Raw genomic sequence first — 16,579 nt, 5'->3', positions numbered from 1 at the left:
TGATTCTTTAGGAAGACACAATTTCCTACCTGGAACTCCATGTTCCTGCTTTTCAATTTAGTATCACTTTCCATTTAATCTGAGAAGTGAGCATCCTTGCTCCAACCTCTAATAACCTCTATGGTTCCCTGAACTATCTCATGATCCAGATGTAACATCTCACCCATCACATTCCAATGTACAGGTGATGAACATGTTCTACCATACCTTATCTCATAAGGTACCCTTTCAACACTGAACAGTTCTCCCTCTGATTATGTTCAGCCCGAGAACAATGATCTATACAAAATTCTATCTATATATTCATCGCCTTCTCTCACCCTTCCATAACCTGGAAATAACAATAGAGTCTTCATCTAGAAGATAGACCTTGAGTTCACGAAGGCTCTCTATCCTTCTCACAAGGAGACTCAAATACAAATCAACTGTACTATTCACCTGTCCTTACTGATACATTAAACTCACTTGGACTACCAGTCCACAATAACTTAATGCCAAATCATTTCGATCCATCAACCTATGAATCCCACCGCGAAACCCATCAAGATGCTCACTCATTCCCCACTATGAAATACCCAAAGGCTGTAATGGCCTTGCTGTTTCCCGATACACTGTCTCGACCTGCTAATAGGTAAGAGCTTTACACACGCCTCGATACACGCCTCTTTGTCTCAGGCCATCACTATAAGATTCCATGTCATGTTCCCCTTTCACGATGCCTGAATGAAACGAACAAAAGGATAGCATGAGATTCATCCAGAATCTCTCAGTTAATCTCAATGTCCATCGGATCCCAAGTCCGATCTTTATATCACCATTAGTTTATGTCTGTCACTGTACAAACACTATCCTCATGCTAGTCAACCTAATGCAACAATTCAAGTCACAAATATAATTACATAATTAAACAAATAAGAAAACAAGGTTGTACGCATAACGTACACCCTGTGCGCAGATGTCCACTCTTCTTACCTTAAACAGTGCATTTTCCGCTGACATGTCTCGAACCACTCGCTGCGTCACCTCGATGACCGCTAGCTCCTCCATAAATACCCAGATCGGGTTCGCCGGAGCCTCGCCGAAATCTTCTTCTTCTCCGTCGCCGGCGAGATTCTAACTCCTCTTTCCACTTGTTTTTGACACTCCTAACCGGTTGGAATTTGTTCCCAAAGATCCCAGCACCTCAAATAACCCTTGAAGCTCAAGAAAACGACCCATGATGGCCGGATCATGGTTGTCTTCCTCGTTGCCGGTGTACCGCCAAAAATGGTGGTCAAAATACAAGATTTTGTTTCAGAGCTTTTTGATCCATTTCTTCACGTCCAAAACATCTCTTAGGGTCCCTTAAAGCTTTCTAAACACTTCAAACAAACCCGGAACCTCCCATGTTCTCTTAGATCCGAAATTATTCAAGAACATCTACATTAATGGTGAAAACTTGTGATTTTTTAAAACGACCCTTCTAGCCCCTTTTGTCACGTCAAAAACGTTCTTTAGATCATAGGAAATATATTTCAAACACTCAAAACCACCCAGAAATTTCCTAGAGCTCTCAAAATCGAATTCTCCCTTTCTCTCTCTAGAAAATTCAAGAACGTCTATTTTCTTCCACTAGTGCGACTCTCCCTCTCTTCCCACGATTTTTTTTGAACTGTTGAGAGGCCCTCTAAATCGTGCTTAAACAAAAAGAAATGAAGGCTTAACCACTTGGTTGTTGTTGACCGATTCTAACCCTATGCTCAAGGAATTTCTTGTATTTCTTTTAAAATAAAATAAAATAAATTGTGATATTATTATAACTGATTTAAATTTCGAATTTAATCAGTTAATCGCATTTGAAATCATATTCTAATGTCATTTAAATGCCTTTCAACTAAATTCAAACACATGGACATTATGGTCATTTCATAATTACATGCAATTACTATGATTTAATCAATTTAAATAATAATGCAATAAACCGTATAATAAAATAAAATGAATTCATATCATGTTATTAATATTATTATGCTCATAATAATAATAACATTCACAACATAAATAAATAATTAAATTAACCCACGTAATTAATTATTTCTTAGGCATTATGCACATGCCGAGATTTGAATCTCATTCTAGTTTCTCAAACATAAGAACTCGAGAATCTTTGTTATCATTGGAATCCATACATATTTAAACCCATAAATATGTAAAATGAAAAAATACTCTCAGTGGGAAAACTACAAAATGACTCTTTCGAGAAAACGGATATTACAGCGGTGATAACGGAATGTAGAAAACTTACATGTCTTAGTGAAGTAGGTTTTGAGAATTTGTGTGCTGCGGTGATATATGGATGAAAACATGTGTTGTTTGATTTGTTTGAATTGTTTGTGTTGATTGTGACAGTTTGCTAGGCTAATAAATTAGGAGATATGTTGTTTGATTTTGTTAATTGAACCCCTCATGGATTTAAGAACTCTTTGACCTTACTAATCTTAAGGTTGCTTAGCAGATTTAATTGTTTTTTAGGTATTTACTGGGTTCTTTTCTTGTAATGCAAACCACGTGTTAGTGAAAATGCCTCAATGGACTAATATTGTTAAGTTTAGTGAGTGATACTTCTATAGGATGATGTGGGTGTTAGTGAAAATGCCTCAATGGACTAATCATGCATGTATTTCTTGAACATTTCAAGTTACAAGTATTTCTTAGAATGAACTGAAAAAGAATAACATGCTAGTTCAAAATAATTTTAGGAATTGAATTTTTTTGGATATATATTTATTTATCAATCGCTGGAAAACCTGATGTGAAAGTGGAAAAGCTGGAAAACCATAACAATATATGGCAGCATATGATGGTATGTTAGTCTATTTGAACCTAAGCATATTAACCATAACATATCAAAATTTCTATATTTTTTTACCATATATGAAAATATCATTTTTCATTATCAAGGAAAAATATAATCACATTTAGTGTAGATTTGGATTGAAACCAAACCAAGATACGAGTCCTCTAATAATTTTGGATTAGTGTTTCCTCTATTTTTTTATGAATCTTGAGTGCCATGTTTAGGAGTTCCTTATCCAGAGATATGTTTTTGTGTTTCTAAGGCTCCATGATCATGCCAGCCTTTGCTTATTACGTTAAGTAGGCTTTGGAAGTAATGATATGTTGATTTAGTCATTTACGACCACCATACTAAAGGCCTTCTTAAGTAAGATGAAATTATTGACTCTATATTCCTCGCAATTATTGTACAAACTGAATTCTTTCAAACAATACCTTTCTGATTCATCTAAAACACTAGTGCTTAGTGTTAATTTTTTTATTCCTGCCAAACAATGACTCTTGGAGATTGCTACGGCAGTTTCATAAGATTATATTTCCTTTTTCCTCTTATTTATTATGCTAAACTAATCAGCCTATCTTTTTGGTGTATTTTGTGACTTGATTTTGTTGTATTTTATGACAGGATTTTGGTGTGTTTATGGTATATTTTGCTGCTTCTTTAATGGCTACTACTTTGTATTTTGCTACTATTTTTTGGTATATTTATTGACTGGATTTTGGTGTATTTTGCAACCGGTTTGAATGGATTAATATGATTGATTTATGGTGTATTTTGCTTATGCTTTTGGTGTAGATCTCTAAATTAATTGGATATACATTATCCATAGATCTAGAGATGTACACTGATCAATTATGTGTGGACCTCTCTTGTTTTTTTATTTCTAGTGGTCAACATTTTAAGAACTTTTTATTTCCCGTGGAGAAACTTTTTATTAATTAAAGAAATTTTTTATAATGTGCAAGTCTATATTGAGATGCATTTCTTTGGCGCAGTACTAGCCGACATTGGCAGTTGAAGTTTTTGGAATAAAAAGTATATTTCACTAACATTGTATACATTTCTTGTTTAATATTTTGTGATGATAGAATTTGATTGTAGTATAAACTATTATGTAATATGATTTTGTAAGTCGAGTAGACTAAATATTAAAATTATATTTTTGAGTAATTAATAAAAAATTATTTTGTTGTATTTTCTTTTGAAATTTTAGAAATCTAACATGCATAATACATTTTGGATACTCAAAGGGATATATATTTTTTTAAAATCAAAATGAAAATAGTAGCTGCATTTTTTAAAAAAAAAAGAATTACTTTTAAGGGCATGCAAAGAGAGTCCTAAAAAATTACTTAAAGGCACTCAATCCGATTTTTTAGGACTCGCAACCAGATTTTTAGGACTCGCAGCGTGAGTCCTAAAAACTTAATTAAAGGTACTCAACCAGATTTTTTAGGACTAGTGTTGCGAGTCCTAAAAACATTCTTTAAGGACTCGCGTTGCCAGTCCTAAAAACAATTTTTGCGAGTCCTAAAAAACCTCACTTTTTAAAGCTCTCAAATAGAGGACTCGTGCCCCACGAGTCCTAAAAAATTTTTTAGGACTCGCAATGCTAGTCCTAAAAAACCCTTTTTGTGGTAGTGAGAATTGCCAAATCAGAAGAAGAAATCGACCCAAAAGGTTTCGACTTCGCTCTCTCATTGTCCACCTCTCCTCCAACCTGTACCCAGTGTTTCTTCATCGTGTGGTGCAATCACTCAGATGCTTTTGGATTTGTCTTATCATGGCATCGTTGATTACTAGATTTTCTTGTGGATAACTGAATTTGTCCTAAAATCACAATTAAATTTGGAGTTTGTTAAAATATTACGAAGATAGACAAAATCTTTAATAATGAGTTATTAAAGATTTAAAAAAAGCTTACAGATAACCTGTAATGCCCTGGGCAGCCAAGACCGTTGCACTGTGTATTTATAAAGGTGCGGGACTTGCTAATCAAGTCATTTAGTTAAAACCGTGTCACTAACATCACTAATGAACTAGGGTTAAAAGGTTTTGGTCATAAAATATTCATTCCATATAATTAAACGTTTTACACAAGGGATCCCAAGAGAAACAGTGTTTGAAAGTCAGTTTACAAAATTTCCAGAGTACAATCCACAGCTAGCCACTCTAAGGGCATAATAGACATCTTTGGTCCTCCCGTTCCCGGTTCTTCCTCAACCGTGGCGACTGAGTAGTTGATCATGTACATTCTGCTCTCAGAGCTCTCCGATTCAGGGCTGATCAAGCTTGCCCTTGCCTTTACCTGCACCACGTAGCACCTGTGAGCCAAGGTCCAGCAAGAAAAATATAATGTTACAGCACAAACAATGATAACAATTGAATAACCCTTAGCGTAGGTTCATAAATTTAGCATACCATATCAATTACACAGTCCAAAGACATAACCAGAGGATCAACAAACCAACTCTCAGCTATCTAATATAACAAATTCATCAATTAATAATAATAATAATCAAATCACATGATAATCAGGGTCGACGCCCTTAGGTCGCACCCTCTATTTACCCCACTGACTTCGATCCGCTTAAATCGAGCTTAGTGAATAATAAGCTGTCCTCAGCTACCAGTGGCTGAGCCGCACCCTATGCGCCAATATAAACTCCAGCACCCTTAGGCCGTTTGTTCATTATTCACATGGCTTAATACCATCCTTCATAAAGCATACAAAACAGGGAACTCTTAGTCCCATTATAAATTCACAACCGGGTGCAGTTTTCTTACCTATGTCCAAAGCTTCTCGAGCACCGAAATCCCGAGCGCGGTCCTCTAACCCGAGCCTCATTGAATACCTAGTCACAACCCATACATTGCACTCTCATTACTAACCAATTCATAATCATCTCCCGGAACCAATCCCGTGCTCTCAGGACCTCCTGTTTCCCAGCACAAGGTAGCGGAAGCGTCCCCCGAGCCCCCTGAACCAAAACCCTAAAAACTCAAATTTCCCTTGTCCGGAAATTAGCCTAGCGCCGCAGCACAACCCTATAAGGGCCGCGACGCCAAGAGGGGTCCCCATCTCCTGATTCAACCTAGCGCCGCGACACGGAAGAGCAGGGCCGCGACGCTCATACGTGAACACAGAAAACTTGGTTTTTCCTAGCATTTTTCCCGAGCCAAAACTCTTCCAAATCAATCCAAAGGTACACCAAGTCCCAAATCAACCTAAAACCCTAGATAAACAGTATGGCAACTCAGAAATCGCAGCAACAAACCCAATCACACAATCAAACTCAAGAATCACCTAGTGGCTCAAAATTCACAAAAACTTAAACCATACTTTATAAAACTTAAACCACCCTTTCAAAAACTTAAACCACACCAGATTATAAACCTCAGAAACACATGAAATTATCACCTCAAGCAGAGATTCGAATTTGAGCTTCTTTCAAGTCCAACTCCAAGCTAATTCCCCTTGATTTCCAAGCCGAATTCTTCACTCCAATAACCCACAAGCAAATAACTCAGTTTCAGCTTACTAACCTAACATCACCAGCATAATTTCGACTAGGAAGAGAGTTAAAACTTACCTTTGCACCCTTGAATTCTTGGCCTAGAGTCTCCCTTAGTTCACCCGTGAGTTCCTTCCTTGACCCCAAATAAGATAGCTCTTCTTCTTCTTCCTTCTAGTTCCTTTGGTTCCCTCTAGATTTCAGCAAGATGTTCAGTTTAATGCCTAAATGAAAAATAATGTATTTGAATTCTCCTCAGCCAGAGTTATCCCTTCCTAAGACCCAATTACCATTTTGCCCTTTCCCATAATAAAAAGTCTTTTACAACCTCAAGGAAAATTCTGTCATTTCACCTAAATCCCACAAAATCCTCAAATATTCCTATAGATCCACATTTAATCCCAACATGTCTAAACCATTACTAAATTACCAACCACTACCCAATAATTCCCGAACACTTTATAATATTCCCAAAATACCCCTAAGCTCCTCCCGAGCTGGGTATTCGACCCCATTGTGACTTACTAGCTAAACGACTCCCTAGGACCGGCTCGAGTCGCGCATCACAATTATATCCCCATTATCACGTGGTAACAATCACAAAATAGATACAAATATCACATTTATACCCTCAACGGGCTAAAATTACAAATATGCCCTAATATTCTACACAGAGCCTACATGCATACTAATTCTCATAATCATGCATCTCATTTATTCATATAATCACATAAGCATGCTTATCACAGAATCATGCATTGAGCTAATAAATTCACACATAAACCAATCGTACTCCCGACACACTAATCAAGACCCTTAAGCCTTATTAGTGATTTTGGGTCGTTACCTGTCCCCTCCTACTGAGAATTTCATCCTCAAAATTTACCTGAATAGCTTGGGATACTGCTCTCGCATTATCGTCTCAAGCTCCCAGGTCGCTTATTTGACCTTGTTATTCGTCCACAATACTTTAACTAGTGGAATCATCTTATTTCGTAGAACCTTGTCCTTCTGATCTAAAATCTGAACCGGTCGTTCCCCATAGGACAAATCTGTCTGCAACTCCAAGTCCTCATACTTTAGCACATGCGTCGTATCTGAGACATACTTCCGCAACATAGAAACATGGAACACATCATGAACTCTCGATAACGTCGGTGGCAATGCCAACCTATAAGCCACCTGTCCAATCCTTTATAGAATCTCAAAAGGTCCAACAAATCGTGGGCTCAGCTTGCCCTTTACTCAAAATCTTCTCACCCCTCGTAGTGGTGAAACTCGTAGAAACACGTGGTCCGAAACCTGAAACTCCACATCTCTACGCTTAGGATCAGCGTAGCTTTTCTGTCTACTCTGCGAAGCAAGCATTCTAGCTCGGATCTTCTCAATAGCTTCATTTGTCTTCTGAACCATGTTTGACCCCAAATATTTCTTCTCACCCATCCCATCCCAATGAATGAGCGACCTTCAGTTCCTTCCATACAACATCTCATGAGGAGCCACTCCAATCGTGGACTGATAACTATTGTTATATGAAAACTCAATCAATGGGAGATACTTACTCCAAGATCCCTCGAAGTCAATCACACATGCCCTAAGCATATCATCCAACACCTGAATCGTCGTCTCAGACTGTCCATCAGTCTGAGGATGAAGGGCTGTGCTAAACTTCAATTGAGTCACCATGGCTTTCTGCAGAACTCCCCGGAACTTGGAGGTAAATATAGGGTCTCGATCGGATACAATAGACTTAGGAACTGTAATGACCCAACTACTCTAGACTTTGGACCATTAACGACAACTATACATAGACACTAATCTTTAATAAAACTTACAAGTGAAATAATCATAACTTTATTAAAAACTTGTAAAAACAAATGTTAAACTACATAATGATTTAAAGTAGGATATGGGATCCCAGTGTTTTAAAAGAAAAACATAACATAATTGTAGATATAATTGATTACATAATAAAGTGCGGAAAAATACATATAAAACCATAAGTAAAGAAACTTCATCCTCGAATCGAACTCTCGGCCCTTCGATTCCATTCCGCCTCAACACACATCCCCAAGCTTCCAAGAACCTTTCCCGCCACTAAAGCTATTTTCCTGCACATATAAACAAAAAGGAGTGAGCCTAATGCCCAGCAAGGAAAATCTAACACATAAATCATATACATAATATTCATATTAACATATACTAAAACATATCATAACATACGTCACATATACTATAATGGCCATTATTACTTGGGGTCCCATAAACTAAACAAGTCATATGCCCATTAGATTAGTGGGGCTTGCTAGCTAAGCAAGTCATATGCCCATAATTTATTGGGGCTTGTTAGTTGTACGGGTCATATGCCCAAGTCTACAATCATACATATTATAGCATGTTACATAACACATAATCATAAGATAACATTTATCATAACATATAAATCATATAACATAACACATAAATCCTATCCTATTTTCCTTACCAAAAGTACCGAGATATGAGAACAGATTTGGGACTTTGGAACACTCCTAAAAACCATGAATGGAATGGTGAGTATACTAAAGAGAATGAGATGAAAAGAATGGACGAACTATACCATCAAGAATATACTTACCAAAAAAAAAAAAAAAAACCTTATGTTCAAGATCTTAGATTTCCTATCCAAGAATAAATAATAAAGTTAGGATGTTGAGTAGAAACTATAAGAACTTAAAGAAAAATAATACCAAAATGAACTAGAGTTTGGAATACCTTGAATGATTTTATGACCAATCTAAACCTTGAACCAAAATGTGCTATAAACCTTACTTCCCAAGTGTTTGGTAAGCTTATAATGATTAAGCTTATAATCCCCAACTCAAGTGTTTACACTCTCAATAATAACCTAGCAACTTGCAGCCTCTGAACTTAGCTTAATGAATGAATAAATGGCTGGGTACTAGGTCCTATTTATAGAGTTCAAGGATGAAAAGATCTTCATTTAACTTGAATAAAAATAATGGCTTTTTAACTGAAAAATATTTGAATTATCGTTCAGCAGAGGCTGAAGACTCGGTCAGAAAGATGCTGGACTTATCAAGAGGTTAAAGATTAAAATGGGAACGTTTTAAAAAATATTCAAAAGTACACTAAAGGAGCCGATATATCGCCCCTTGTAGGCGATATATCGCCTGGGCCAGCATGCCTGAGGCTCGTCGAGGTGCTCGTGTGAAGTTACGTGTTTTTCGTATCCCCGTACTGCGATATATTGCCCTCTATAGCTGCGATATATCGGCATACGCTGAATATTTAAACATGAAATTGCACATTTTAAGCTTAATTTGAATTGAGTAAACAACCTTGACTAAGTCCTCTAACGTTTTCAAAGCTGCTGACAGACCCTAGGATATTCAAATATTACTCCTAATAAACTTATTCCTCAAAAATACTTAATTACCATTAAACATACACATGACAAGTGTTACTTTCTTATTGGGTCTATCTAAACCTTATAATATAATAAATATCATCATCAATATCAGTCATATTAATCAAACCTTAGGTTAAAATTAATATTCTTAAACTATAGGTTAAACTTAGAAAATCTACAAGTGTTACTACGAGTGTCCAATTAAATCCCAATCTGAACCAAAAATCCACAGTCATAACAATAATACTACTATTACTATTATACTACTATCTAACTAGCTAAGTAAAGTTCTTGGACTCTACAAGAACCCCATGGATACGAACTATCTCCCTCACATACAACTTTGCATACTGTTCCACTGTGTAAGTCGACTTTACTGGCAGAACATGAGCTGACTTGGTATATTTGTCCACTATCACCCATACAAAGTCATAAAGCCCACTGTCCTGGGTAGACCTCCAATGAAATCCATGGTAATGTCCTCCCACTTCCACTCGGGGACACCCAAAGGCTGAAGCAACCCCGCTGGTTGCTGATGCTCAGCCTTTACTTGTTGACATGTCAAACATCTGGCCACATACTCCACCACATCCTTCTTCATCCTGGGCCACCAATATAATGTCCTTAGATCCATACATCTTCGTGGTACATGGATGAAGCGAGTACGGCATAGTGTGAGACTCATCTAGTATCTCTCGTCTGATCCCTTCACCTGTCGGAACACAAATTCGTCCCTGATATCGAAGTATACCAGCCTCTGAAATGGAATAATCCTTAGCCACCCTCGCTAAGACATTCTGTCGAACTTCTTGTAACTGCACATCCACCAATTGACCCTCCTTGATTCATTATAGTAGGGTCGACTGCAAGGTAACATTGGCCAATTGGCCCACCACCAACTCTATCCTTGCCCTGGTCATCTCATCTGCTAACTCTCTAGAGATCTGAACATAACTAAATAACTGCCCCGAGCCCCTCCGGCTCAATGCATCTTCCACAACATTGGCGTTCCCTGGGTGGTAAAGAATATCACAATCATAATCCTTAACCAACTCCAACCAACGCATTTGCCTCATGTTCAGATCCTTCTGGGTAAAGAAATAATTCAAGCTCTTATGGTCAGTGTATATCTCGCACTTCTCCCCATACAGATAATGTCTCCACACCTTCAGTGCGAATACCACTGCCGCCAGTTCCAGATCATGGGCAGGATACCGTTGTTCATACTCTTTCAACTGCCGTGATGCATAAGCTATAACCTTCTCGTTCTGCATCAGCACATAGCCTAAACCCAACCTTGATGCATCACAGTATACCACAAACTTTCCTTCCTCCGAAGGAAGACTTAGTACAGGTGCAGTAATAAGTCGTCGCTTCAACTCTTGGAAACTGTTTTCACACTTCTCTGACCAAACAAACTTCTGATTCTTTTTTGTCAACTCTGACATTAGTGTAGCAATCTTAGAGAATCCTTCTACTAACCACCTGTAGTAACCCGCTAACCCGAGGAAACTCTGAACCTTTGAGGCATTCTTTGGCCTCGGCCAATCTCTCACTGCCTCCACCTTGGACGGATCCACCTTAATCCCCTCTGCGCTAACTATATCCCAAGAAAAGTCACCTCTGGCAACCAAAACTCACACCTCTTAAACATGGCATATAACTAATGCTCCCTTAACCTCTGCAAGACCTGTCAAAGATGTTGCTCGTGCTGTGCCTCAGAACTAGAGTATACTTGAATGTCATCGATGAAGACAATGACAAATTGATCTAAGAAATCTTTGAACACCCTGTTCATTAGATCCATGAAACCTGCCGGGGCATTGGTCAAACCAAAAGACATGACCAAGAACTCATAGTGCCCATACCGCATTCAGAAGGCCGTCTTCGGTATGTCCTTGTCCTTGATCCTCAGCTGGTGTTAACCAGATCGAAGATTAATCTTTGAGAACACCGTCTTTCCCTGCAATTGATAGAATAAGTCATCGATCCTTGGTAGAGGGTACTTATTCTTGATAGTCAACTTGTTCAACTCTATGTAGTCTATACAAATCCTCAGAGTCCCGTCCTTCTTCTTAACAAATAAAATTGGAGCGCCCCATGGAGAATAGCTAGGCCTGATGAATCCCAAATTCAGAAGTTCCTGCAGCTGTATCTTCAATTCCTTCAACTCTACTGGTGCCATCCTATATGGTGCTCTTGATACTGGTTCTGTCCCCGGTGCTAACTCGATAATAAACTTAATCTCCCTATGTGGCGACAATCCCGGTAGCTCCTCTGGAAATACATCCAAAAACTCACAAACCACCCTGCGTATCTTCTGGCCCCGCCGGCAACACTCTGGTAGTGTCCACCACACTAGCCAGAAAACCTATACATCTTCCCTGTAACAAGTCCTTGGCTCTTAGTGCCGATATCATAGGTACGCGAGGTCCACATACTGCACCAACGAAAATGAAAGGACCTCTCCCTCAGGCTCAAAAGTCGCCATTTTCTTCCTAGAGTCAATAGTAGCCCCATACCTGACCAACCAATCCATCCCTAAGATCATGTATAACTCAATCAAGTCAACTAAAAGCTCCCTACTATCAACCATCACTGGCAGTGTCCTGATCCATCTCCTAGAAACTACCCCCAGTAGGCAATAAAGTCCCAAATCCCATAGTCCGATACTCACTAGGTCTACACAACCTATCAATCACTTTACTAGAAACAAATGAATGTGTAGCACTAGAGTCAATCAATACAATAAAAGGAGAGCCATCGCTAGAAAGCTAACCTGTCACTACCGAGGGACTAGCCTCGGCCTCTGCCTGTGTCAAGGTGAACACTTGAGCTAGAGTCAAGCTGTCCACCTTTTCCCTTTCTTCACTGTAGGGCAGTCGTTCTTAAGGTGCCCCACTGTTATGCACACATATCAGGCCTTGACTCAACATTCACCTTGATGGCGTCTTCTGCACCTTGGGCACTCCGGATAACTCCTCCATGCCTCGCTACCGCCCTGACGGCCACCCAGACATCTCCTATCAGGACCAGCAACGGTCTAAGTGTTAGGGGTCTTCCTCTTCGCATCACTGAGGCCTCCGCCCCTACCAGATCTAGAATGAGGAGGTACCACTTTGTGACCCTCGCGCCTTGCCGCACTTTCCTATATGCATAAATAGATATGTGATCTAATGCTAAATCCTCAACTCTAGCTTACTCAAATAACAAACTAAAGAACATTTAGTACACTACTCAAGCATATTCATCAAACATGAAAGTTGTCTATTTTCTTCTCCCACTAGCTGTTTTGGCTTTGGAAACTTCCATTGCCACTGCCTCTGACCCAAGCCCTCTCCAGGACTTTTGTGTGGCTGTTGATGAACCCCACAAATCTTGTATGTTCATATTTTTCTTAGTATTTTTAATTATTTGGATCTTTATTATTATGTATGCTTGAGTTGAGTTGGCACTAACAAAATTCACTTTTATCATCAGTATTTGTGAATGGAAAGTTTTGCAAGGATCCCAAACTTGTAAAGGCTAAAGATTTCTTCTTTTCTGGCCTCAACACTCTAAGAGACATAAACAACCCAGTTGGATCTAATGTGACACAAATGAACATGGATAAGATTCCAGGACTCAACACTCTTGTAATATCATTGGCTCGCATTGACTATGATCCATATGGCCAAAAACCACATCACATTCACCCTCGCGGCTCTGAAATCCTAGTGGTCGTTAAGGGAACTCTCTACGTGGGTTCTGTGTCCTCCAACCAAGATGGAAACCGTCTGTTTACAAAGGTTCTAAAAGAGGGAGAAGTGTTCGTATTCCTAATAGGTATGATTCACTTCCAGTTCAATCCAGAACACACCCCAGCAGTCGCATTTGCCGGTCTTAGTAGCCAAAACGCAGGAGTGATCATCATTGCAAACACTGTATTTGGATCAAATCCTTCCATCAAACCTAATATTCTTGCTAGAGCCTTCCAAGTGGACAAGAATGTTATCAACTATCTCCATAAGCAATTCTGGTATGACAACAACTAATAACAATGTAATAGCGAATAAGCTACACGATCAACTAATTATAGGCTATTTGTTTCAACAGTATTTTATATAATTTGTTTTCAACATGTAATAAATAGAATGGTCATACATTTTTACCATTATTTCATTGAATTATTTGCGATATACAATGCTACTACATTAAAAAAAATTACATTTATTTCTCATTCTCAGAAATAGTCCAATAAATTATATGCGGTGAATTGTTTTTAGTTCCATGAATTAACTAACTTCGACTACCAAAACCAACTTAAAAATGTACAAAATTATATACTTCTGTGATTATGATCACCTCTACATTTTTAACACTGAATTTCTCTAGCATATAGATATATTTATACATATGTGGTTTGTAGTATCATAATTAATTTACTTAAAACATTAATTACAAAATCTGACATTAAATTCTAAGAGCGGCAATTATTTCGAAAAAGGACAATCCATTGGACAAACGACACTAAATATTAAAGAAACGACATGAATGGATAAGCGACAAAACATTACAAATGACATGAAATAGCAACAAAACATTAAATTGAAAAGAAAAAATCGACCATAAATAAGAAGCATGACAACTGTCACATCAAATTAAAAGAAATAAATTAGGAAAATTTACAAAAATATATGCAATTCATAAAAATAGAAAAATATGGCTGCAAAATATAATTTAAGCATAATATCTTATCTTCTTCATCGATGGCGATCAATATAGTGTTAAACAGTAATTAAATATACTATTACTTTTCCTTATTTTTTTGCTTTACTCCGTGTGTATTGGACAGCTATCCATATATTGATTTTTCCTCCTTTTGGGTATAAGCCCTGTACCGTGTATTACACAAATCATAGAGAATAGTACATTGAAGGGATTCTTCTGGCATGGTATCATGCCACAAATGGCTCCTTCATTATGGCCTCTGAGGTGAGCATCCCCATCACCAGTGGAGAAACAAACACCAAACCCTACTACGGCCGAGAAACCCCAAAACCCAGATGAACTAAAGACCATACAACTGCCTCTCACATCACCCCTTCCACCTTCATCTTCTTCCATAGTCGGCTCTCTCTCGTCCAATTTTCCGTCGGTAAACCAGAACATCACCGTCAAGCTCGTTGATTCAAACTATCTGATATGGAGGATGCAAATACAAAATATTATTATAGCCAACGATCTTGAAGGTTACATAGATGGATCTATTGCTTGTCCTCCTCAGTTCTCTATCACTTCTCCATCTCAGATCGATCCAGCCTTTATATCTTGGCATCGGTATAATAGGCTGATAATGAGTTGGCTACATGCATCCTTTTCCAACAACATGCTCGACCAGATTGTGAACTTCACCACAGCCTCAGAAATTTGGGTTTCCTTAGAACAAAATACACGGTCGCCTCTTTTGCTCGCATCTCTGAGGTTAGAGCATCTCTATAAAATTTAATGAAGGACGACATGCTAGCCTTAGCCAATTTGCAGAAGTTGAAATCATATTGCAATGTTCTTGCCTCTATTTGAGACCCTGTGTCTCATCAAGATCATCTCATTTATTTGTTTAATGGCCTGGGTCCGGAATACAATGCGTTTGTTAAACCACTCGAAGCACGTCCTACCACACCTTCCATTGAAGAGGTTTATTACTTACTTCTCAGCTTTGATGCTTGCCTGGACAGACAGAATGCCGCTGCCTCCATTATCTCCATTCAAGCCAATTTCACTAACCTCCAACTTCCAAAACCCACCCCACAATTTCCCCAAACAAATTTTCCTTCTCAGTTTCAATCTACTCATCCAACTCGTGCTCCTTTCTCCTCTCCCTCATGACCATGGATTTCTCATTCCCCTCGCCCATCATACATACCCAAATGCCATATTTGCTTTAAACTCGGTCACACTGCTACTGCTTGCTACCATAGAGCCAATCTTCAGTTTCAACCAAAACCTTCACCACCACAAACACGTCCCTTCAATGCCTTCCTCACTCATCACAGCCCCTCACCTCCGCTGCTACATGCACCAACCACATCCACAAGTGTAACTGACCCAACCTTGTATATGGATTCAGGAGCCTCTCATGACTTCACTCCAGATCTCAACTTGCTGGAATCTCACTACACCAAACACCCCTTTCCACAACACATCATTATAACAATATTTAAAAAGTATTATAATTAAAATAAGAGAAAGTGCCAAAGTAAAAAAAATGTTGAAAGAAATATAACAATATTTGTAGAGTACTCTCTCCGCTGTAAATTCCACTCAAATGTTTTCTCTTCCCAGCTAAACCCTCTCCATCAATTTTTCTCCCCATTGGAAGCCCTCTCTACTGCTCTCTTCCTTGGGGATGCCCTCTCACGTGATTTCTCTTGGAAATGAAGCATCTACAAGAACAAAGGTAAGAGCACATGTGTAATCATAACTCTTCTATGCACCTTTTTTAAATTTAGATTTTTATGTAAAATTAAAATCTCAAGATATATCCGGCTCAAGCCCCTCCTCCTTCTTCTTTTCCTTGTTCGTGTTTTGCAGATCGGAGAATAACTTCCTCATATAGATCGAAGAGCACCTCTGCAGATCGAGCTCATTGCTCACCGCTGGTTTAGATCACTATTCAACCACACCTCTCTTCTTCTTCGGTTCAGATCTAGCAAAGCTTCAGTGGTTACCAGAGGGGTTTCTACGTTACCAGAGATATGGGGTGGTACATTTTCTCCTACTCAAATGTGGGCTCAGCTTCCGTTTCCGGGTCTCCCTGTAAGTATTTCTATATAA

The 16,579-nt window shown here is 38.5% G+C and overlaps 1 protein-coding gene across 1 annotated transcript; it reads left to right on the top strand.

Annotated features, from left to right (window-relative positions):
* The first annotated feature begins 13,019 nt into the window (after nt 1-13,019).
* Nucleotides 13,020-13,797, top strand: LOC133789428 (germin-like protein subfamily 1 member 20). Its single transcript, XM_062227271.1, has 2 exons — nt 13,020-13,143; nt 13,244-13,797. The coding sequence occupies exons 1-2, from the start codon at nt 13,020-13,022 to the stop codon at nt 13,795-13,797; spliced, it is 678 nt and encodes a 225-aa protein (XP_062083255.1).
* The last annotated feature ends 2,782 nt before the right edge of the window (nt 13,798-16,579 follow it).

This window comes from Humulus lupulus, chromosome 7 (assembly GCF_963169125.1).
Source record: "Humulus lupulus chromosome 7, drHumLupu1.1, whole genome shotgun sequence".
NCBI lineage: Eukaryota > Viridiplantae > Streptophyta > Magnoliopsida > Rosales > Cannabaceae > Humulus > Humulus lupulus.
Note: the sequence above shows the minus strand (reverse complement) of the source record. Positions and strands in the feature narration are given on the sequence as shown.